We start from the raw sequence: 8,488 nt of genomic DNA, 5'->3' as shown, positions 1-8,488 counted from the left end.
ATCATCGAGATAACATCCTTCATCATCTGCACGCCACAATCATCGAGATAACATCCTTCATCATCTGCATGCCACAATCATCGAGATAACATCCTTCATCATCTGCACGCCACAATCATCGAGATAACATCCTTCATCATCTGTACGCCACAATAATCAAGATAACATCCTTCATCATCTGCACGCCACAATCATCGAGATAACATCCTTCATCATCTGCAAGCCACAATCATCGAGATAACATCCTTCATCATCACGTCACAATCATCGAGATAACATCCTTCATCATCTGTACGCCACAATCATCGAGATAACATCCTTCATTATCAGCACTCCACGTTATAATAATTATAATCAATTCCTATTCATGAAATGATTCGTAATGATATCATAAAAAATGATTAGTAACATCCAAACATCCATCTGAATCCAAAAAGAACTTGATATTAAGAAATGATAATGATGAGGCATTGTTGGATGTCATGGTGACCTTTGAACATTTTTTAATAATGCATTTATAATTCAGTAAAAATTCAGAAATCATAACTGTGAGCATGAAAATCATTATATAGTGAAGACGATACTAGCATTACTAGCATACTAGCATGGGCTAGAGTATTGATGATACTAGCATTGCAGTCTAAATGGTAAATAATGATATACAAATAGCCAGTTTGATGATAGCGTTCTGATAATGATAGTGATTGATGATACTAGCATTGTAGTCTAAATGGTAAATAATGATATTCGAAGAGCCAGTTTGATGATAGTGTTCTGATAATGATAGTGAATGACACCCACACTGGGACCTCTGAGGCAAAGCTCCCCTCGGTCTCCAGGGGCGAGGGTCTCGCCGGTCTCCACATGCCGGACCTTAGCCTCGAGACCGGGGAAAAGCAGCCCCGTAGACCCGTAACGAGTCTCGTATACGGGGTCTTGTGACACGAACAACATCTCCGTCATGCCGTAACCTGCAACACGAACAACATCTCCGTCATGTCGTAACCTGCAACACGAACAACATCTCCGTCATGCCGTAACCTGTAACACGAACAACATCTCCGTCATGCCGTAACCTGTAAAATGAACAACATCTCCGTCATGCCNGGGCCAGGACGGTTGCTAATTCGTTGAGCAATCTAGGGTGGAAACCGTCTGATCCAGATGACTTGTTGGGATTCAGGGAGACCAGGCGCTTGAGAACCTCCTCTTCATGTATCTCGAAACTAGTTAACTTCGAGTCCACTGGTCGCTCCTCAATAGCTGGAATACTGTTCAAGTCCTCATCTGTGAAGACGCTGCTAAAGAACTGATTTAGAACATTGGCCTTGCCCTCGTCAGAAGATATCTTCCGTTGATTTACATTCAAATCAGCAATACCGTCCCTTGTCTTACACTTCGAACTAGCATACAAGAAGAAGGCTTTCGGGTTCTTTTTCGAGTTTTTGGCAACGTCTTTTTCAAAATTTTTGACTGCGGTGCGACAAGCTTTTTTAGCTTGATTTCGAGCTCTAGCATACAGGTTATACTCAGCATCGCTACGAGTTCGTAAATAACGCTTGTAGGCTTCCTTCTTTGCTTTTAGCTTTGCTTTAACCGTATTGTTCATCCACTGTGTTTTTCTGACTCCACCGAGCTTTATCTTAGGTACACACGCATCAACTGCAGACATAACCGTGTTAAATAAGGTATATCTAATTCAAAAATTGTTCGTATCAATATATAACTTTCTTTTCATTTAAAATCTGCCTCGAAAATGAGCATTGATGGTGTTAAATCGTCCCTAATAAATAGAACAGCATGTCGCTGCCAAACTCTCATACCGCCAAACGTAATTTGGCGGTACGACAACATCGACAGCGGGGTGCGAGTGAGGCAACCGATCAGCAATGCATTGGCCGCCGGCAGCAGTATTGTGTTATCGATTTGAAAGTTACTGACTAACTTCATGTGTAATTAATAATCAGGCTAAATAATAATAAGGCACTAGTAATAATCAGGCTACCATTAGAAGGGCTAAATTCATGGGGCATAACTTTACCATACCATGGAACAGTCGTGCCTGTGGCCCCACCCTCCTCATGACGGCCTCAGCCGACGACTGAGGCACAGGGGCGGCACCCGTCAAGATGGCGTCGATGTGTCGGCAGTTCTCGGGGTTGAATTTTTCTTGTGTCAGGGCGAAGTTCATCAAAGATGGTAGTAAATGCACACCATTCACCTGTGGGGCGTCAAACGCGCTTATCTAAGGCGGTCCCCGTAGAGGCGGTCCCTACGTCAACTTACTTTCCCCGGCCCAATAGCCTGTTCAAATGAACCATTGAGGTCACTTCTTTGGGCCCGGTGGGCTCACTTTTACCACCTTGTGTTATTAAAAACACTATTCTGACGGACCTCAAGGTTGGGTCAAGTCAGCAAAGTTATTAAAAAAAAGAACTTGGCAGACTTAACCCAACCTGTATAGACTCACGCCTTTAAAATCGTCGTTTTACGTGTTTTCACCGACTGGGGAGACGATGTGTTATATTTCTGGTATGAGCCCGATTCTGGTATATGCCAGAAATGAATGAATGGTATGCACCTTATGGTACTGGTATTCATGCCCCTTATGGTTAATGCCCCCTTATGGTCGTTACATTCTTCACAAAATGCACCCTTATGGTTGGCCCGGTCGACCGGGCCCTGGCTCAGTTTGATCCGTGGATCAAATCGGACCAACCATAATAAGTCAAACACAAATGCCAGGCAGTTGACGCATTCCTCTGGTAGAAACGCACCACAATACAAAAATATCAAAAAACAGAACGAAAATAACTGTTGAATTATTAAAGAATTGCATAGGTTAATATTATGGGATATTTCTCTATTGCCAGCCATAAAACGGATGTAAAATTACAGGTATTATTATTTTAACAAAATGTCATAAAATCGACAAGCCTGATTTTAATAAAGATATGAATGCAATAACCCTATAAGCAAAGATTATCTCATCACGGCACGCGCCTTGTACGTGAAGATGTTGTCCAGGAATGTCCTGGGGTCGAACCGCATGAAATTGACCAACCGGAAGCCCTGGCGGAGCCCCAACGCCCCCACGGCGATCAGGCCCGCGACATGGAACAGCGGGAACAGCTGAGTTATGCTCACGTCTTCTTGGTCTGTCAAACAAATTGTGAAATTATCGTGTGGTTTAAGGTTGGGTTAACTTTAAGCTCTACATTCTAAGGTTGAGCAGAGTGTTGTACTTTATTGACAGTTTTAAGGTTGGGCATACTTTAAGCTCTACATTCTTAGGTTGAGCAGAGTGATGTACATAATAATGTCGTTCCAGTTGAGGAGTGTGTTCGAAATTTTCTTGGTTGCTCTAAACCTTTTGTTAATTAAATATACATCAAATTACGTTTACTCATCGTGCCACTTGTTATTTTCCCTTTCTCCATCGATAAGGTGAATGTCACGTTCACTTGAGCGTGTTAAAATAAAATGTAAACGCTGAATGTATTCTTCTGCATCGGCAGGCCGTTAGTATTGGGCAAGGCCGCTGCTGCTGGCTCATTCGATTAGTCATGCCGCGCACTCGTAGCGTGTGGATCTCCCATTAAGCGTTCTTGTGTTTCACTTGTCTGGAATTCTTCTGTGTTTCTTCTGATTATCTTGATTATTGTCATGAATTGTGTCATTAGGAGAGTGATCAGTGTCGAGTGAATGCACGAATGTGACAATGCTGTAGCATGTAGTGATCTCGGTAGTATTGTTAGAATAAGATAAGATTTAGACATCTTGCTAACTTAATCCTGTACATATTGTCATCCGTAACCCCTTAAATGTCAGCGACAGGCTACGTGTATAATAATAGAAACAATGGTCAGTAACAACCAAAAATCATAGTCAACCATAACAAACATAATGTGCGAAGTGTTTTATAATACTTTTAAGATCCGATATGAACATTTATCTCCGCCGTGCTCCTCCTTAGTAGTTCTCTATATGTTGTGATATCTATAAACTGGGTCTCTTAATTGGATATCATATACGAAGAAAATTTACCTCACACCTGTATCACCACGTTGCATCTGAGATAATAAACAAGAAAAACCCGGACGCCCTTTTATATCCACCATATCCCTGAATCCTTCCGGTTACCCCGACCACACTATTAACCATCTCGTTACCAGTACCCCTCATCCCCACAAGCACAACTTGTTAGCAATCAATTTAAAGGTGTGTTGAATTTCATCTAGAGTGAGAGGCTCGTTCTGCCGCCAGTGTCGGAGTGCCTTCTTGGTGAATTTGTCTGAAGTCGAAGACTGATTAATGTAAAATGTCATTGTTTTTTTCTAAATATCGTAGTGCCTGCTAATGACGAGAGCTCGTGTTGTTTGCTAAAATAAATAATGTGTGATGGAAGTTTGCTCGAGAAGCGGTCGGTAAACAAATTTGAGTGAGATTGTTTCCCCGCCAAAGACAGGCGACCCACGCCTGAGATTCAAAACCGACGCCTGCCTAAACCTTGTGTGATTGGTCGTTGGTGTCTGGCTCGTTGAGTATGGCGTGCCCTACATGAATGTTCTAGAAAACCCGTGAATGTATGCCTGAATAGGAAACCGATTCGAGCGAATGCTTCAACCGTGTCTGCCCTAATTTATTAGCGCTGCAACATAATTCGTTAATTTCACTTTTACTTTTGCTACGTTACAGGTATCGTAAAGTAACTTACTAAAGTAACTTAGTCGAGTACCGTTATCGAGTGCTATATTGTTTAGGAGAGTTTCATTGAGCGTATCTTAATGTGTCGTCAAGAAAACGTGAGTAATCAGTGTTTGAGTAGGGCGTATATTCATAGCAAGATGTAATAAAGCGGCCAGTTTCGAACTTAACTTTAAGTAACTTGTGGCCAGTACAGAACTCGCTATTACTAGCATTAAAAATAATATTTTATGAAACTGAATTGCTTTCAGAGCATATGTTTTTTAATTAGCCTGCGCTGATAGTTATCACGGTGTTTACCACATTTCGTGCCTTAGATCTCGTCTTATTCTGCTGATACGAGCCTTGAGAATTCTGGCTCACGTTTATTGTTATCAAGACTTGTCGTACATGTGTTCATATCTAGATTTCAAGCGACGAGAATTTTGAAACCAATGTGCAGGGATTTATTCGATGTCCTCGTTCTGAGTTCAGAACGCAATTCATGAATCCTTGAATTAAAAGTAGCGAATCGTGAAATGCTCATCCTACGAGCTCGTTTAACATTGAAGTAGTTTCGATTTATCGCTATTTCATGCTGTAGTACATTCCGAATATTATGTTTCATGTAATTTATTATCTCAACTTTGCCCATTTAAATGCTCTTAGAATCACAAATTTGTCAAATATTTCTAATTGAATTCTGAATGTGCAGGATTTCATCGTGGCAAGAGGTTAGCTGGATAGTAAAGAATTAAGTCAAGATCGTCTTATTGATCCTTACTGTCCTCGGACCCGTGATTAGGCAGATACCGCGATACACCATTTGAAGTATTTGTGTATTCCGCGACAGTGAACTAAACACTTCAAGCTCTCTGCGATTTAACACATACATTCGAATTATTAAGCTTAATTTAACTCTGAAACTTCTTCTAGCTGGAATATATTAAATCTTCCGCACCTCTGGCAATGACGGGGATGTAGAACATGGGATGCTTCATCATGTCCAGCGATGCGATGGCCGCGTTATGGGTGACGCAGACGCCCTTAGGAGGTCCTGATGTCCCGCTGGAGTACACCACGGCCACCACCTCTTCCCCCGACAGCTGCACATGCACTGAGATATTTTATCTACTAACTGGCAACCTGTACCAAAATGCAATTGCCATGCACATGCACTGAGATATTTTATCTACTAACTGGCAACCTGTACCAAAATGCATTTGCCAGAAATGGCCAGAAAATGTCAGAAATAGCGTTGAAAAATTTACGTGTTGGGGTTGAATATGTGATGGGTTAAAAAACTTTATGAGTTTCAAAATTGTCATTTTAGAATGAATATTAATGTTTATAGCACGGAAGGTTATCTCGAGAAAAGCGATTTGGGGATTTGAAATCGAAATCGGCTAGGTCGTCTGGTGGTTAAGTATCGTCAACAGGCCTATTTTGCCTAGTCAATACCGACACCACTGTATTAAATTATTATAATTAGATTATGATTTTCCGACCGAAATGGTTTCACTGGAAAAACTAACGTGTGTACTTTTTTTCCCACCTGCGCGGGTTCAGCGAAAGCGATTTCTGAAGACATCATAATTTCTTCGGCCCGGGCCAAGGAATCTGGTCCCGCCGGCCCGATGCAAACTAAAGGAATACTCAGTTGGGCCAACTCCAGGGCCTTCTGGGCCAAAGATGTCAGAGGAACTTTTTTTCTCACTTTAAAAGCTTAAGGTTTAGTTCAGAAAAATAAACGCGCGAATAAAGTTACAGTTTTCGCCTTCGGTGTGTCATCTTGACCCATTTTTTCCGGGTAAAGTCGAAATAGTGACACACTTCCCGGAAGTGTGTCATTTTTTGGGAAATATGATCCATTCATTTACTACGTAGTGTAGCTTAATATGTAGTGATGAGGTACATATATCGAAGATAAACACTGTATTATATTCTATTTTATTATATTGTTGTAATGAAAGAGGAAGATACCGGGGTTTGATGCCGGTGTAGACGCAGCCGACAAGCATCGTGCCATACGCAAGGGGGTTCAGGTCGATGGTGTTGGGGCTAAGCACCGCTACCACGCAACCCTTCACCAGCCCTTGACGCTGCAGGTATCCTCCCCACCGCAAGAGGTGGTCCCCGTACTCCCCGTAGGTCATCGTACGACCTGAGTCGCTGCACACCTTCGGAGATATGACATACAAAAGCACTGTATTATGAGTCATGGTTCACAAGTTACGTCATAGTATCCTAAGTATGTATTTCGGACGTAACAGTTCCAGGCCACTCTGGAGCGTCACCTCTGTTTCCCGAGGTCCGCAGGCTTGTCTTCCTCGCCGCCGAGACCAAGAGGATCAGTCTGTAATTACCGCGCATCTGCCCTGAACTGGGCGCGATTTGTTACAATCGTTAAACAATCTCAGTCCCGCCACGGAAAAGGATCCTTCCCGCAGCGATTGCAATCGGAACGCAGCTTTTTGTGTAATGGGGGTATCCTGTGCATTCTCCCCCTTCCCACAATTTTATATATCACAATCCTGAAGGTTTCGATTTCAAAGTTAGGGGCCAATTGTCGCAATTTACCATGTGTAAAGAATCAATTAGCTTTTTCGTCCCGTCTGCAGTAAGTACAAACACAGGAGCTCCAGCCTGCCCTGTAGTTCAGGTTCACCATACCGTTTCTCCCGGGCCTGAAGGTTCGCTTGACCGCTTCCAATTGTCGCATTGCACCCACCGTGAATGGGGTCAATAGCTGGCAGCAGTACTCAAGAAGAAGATAAGTGCTCTAAAGAGTGTGATAATCGGCTCTGCTGATATTGTTCTGAATGTCTACCAGATCAACCCCATCTGCCGCCTGCCTATCGCAGTTATTGCCAATATGTGATTGCTAAGCTAGACATGAGTACTCATAAACACTCCGAGCTCGGGAACATTAAGTTGCTTCTCTTCGATTTCCGTTCCGTCAGGTGCCAGGTAGCGGTGATCCATCCCTACTCTTCCGCTACCTTTGTGTCTCAAAAATACCATAACAACGTGGTGATAAACGTCACATTGTGTCAATGTTTCATTGTGTAAATGTCACATAGTATCCCTCACGTCATTGCTACCAGCATAACTTTACGGTTATCCGCACAATGTTACAGTTACAAGCACCACAGTTACCATCACCACGTCACAATTACCACGTCTGTTGCCACGTCACAGTTACCACATCAGTTACCACATCACAGTTACCACATCACAGTTACCACATCACAGTTACCACATCAACGTTACCACATCACAGTTACCACATCACAGTTACCACATCACAGTTACCACATCACAGTTACCACATCACAGTTACCACATCACAGTTACCACATCNGCTGCACAGCAGTTGCTATGACATCCCCTTCCACTGCAGCGTTTCCTCTCCTGCCATCCGTCCCCTTATCCGTCCCCTTATCTGTACCCTTATCTCCCCCATCCCCTCACCCCCCATAGAACGCATGTTCACCGCTTCAAACGTTCCCACATTCATGCCTCGAAATAAAACATTTCGTGAGTTTTTCCTCGTGAAGAATTATATTATCCATATATAATTATATATAATCTTGTATATATAATATATTATAATAATTTTTATTTATGGATAATATGATATATTATCCATAATTATATCGTGAATATCTTCACGATATATGATATAATTATAATTATATATATCCATATATATCGTGAAGATATTATATCAACACTTGATGCAATCACTCACATGCATAGATATTAATTAGGTTTATTATCACTTATCATGCGATGCACG

General features: G+C 42.1%; 1 protein-coding gene across 1 annotated transcript; it reads right to left on the bottom strand.

Moving 5' to 3' along the window:
- Positions 1–811: 811 nt before the first annotated feature.
- Positions 812–6,842, bottom strand: LOC108672317 (luciferin 4-monooxygenase; the record flags this gene model as incomplete). The annotated part of the gene is given in 6 exon segments (XM_018159958.1): positions 812–971; positions 2,047–2,221; positions 3,004–3,158; positions 5,648–5,792; positions 6,242–6,398; positions 6,670–6,842. Coding segments are annotated over 6 exon segments (965 nt in total), but the record flags the coding sequence as incomplete, so codon positions are not given.
- Between the last annotated feature and the right edge of the window lie 1,646 nt (positions 6,843–8,488).

Source organism: Hyalella azteca, unplaced genomic scaffold (assembly GCF_000764305.2).
Source record: "Hyalella azteca isolate HAZT.00-mixed unplaced genomic scaffold, Hazt_2.0.2 contig14977, whole genome shotgun sequence".
NCBI lineage: Eukaryota > Metazoa > Arthropoda > Malacostraca > Amphipoda > Hyalellidae > Hyalella > Hyalella azteca.
The sequence above is the reverse complement of the archived record's forward strand: the minus strand, read 5'-3'. Positions and strand labels throughout refer to the sequence as shown.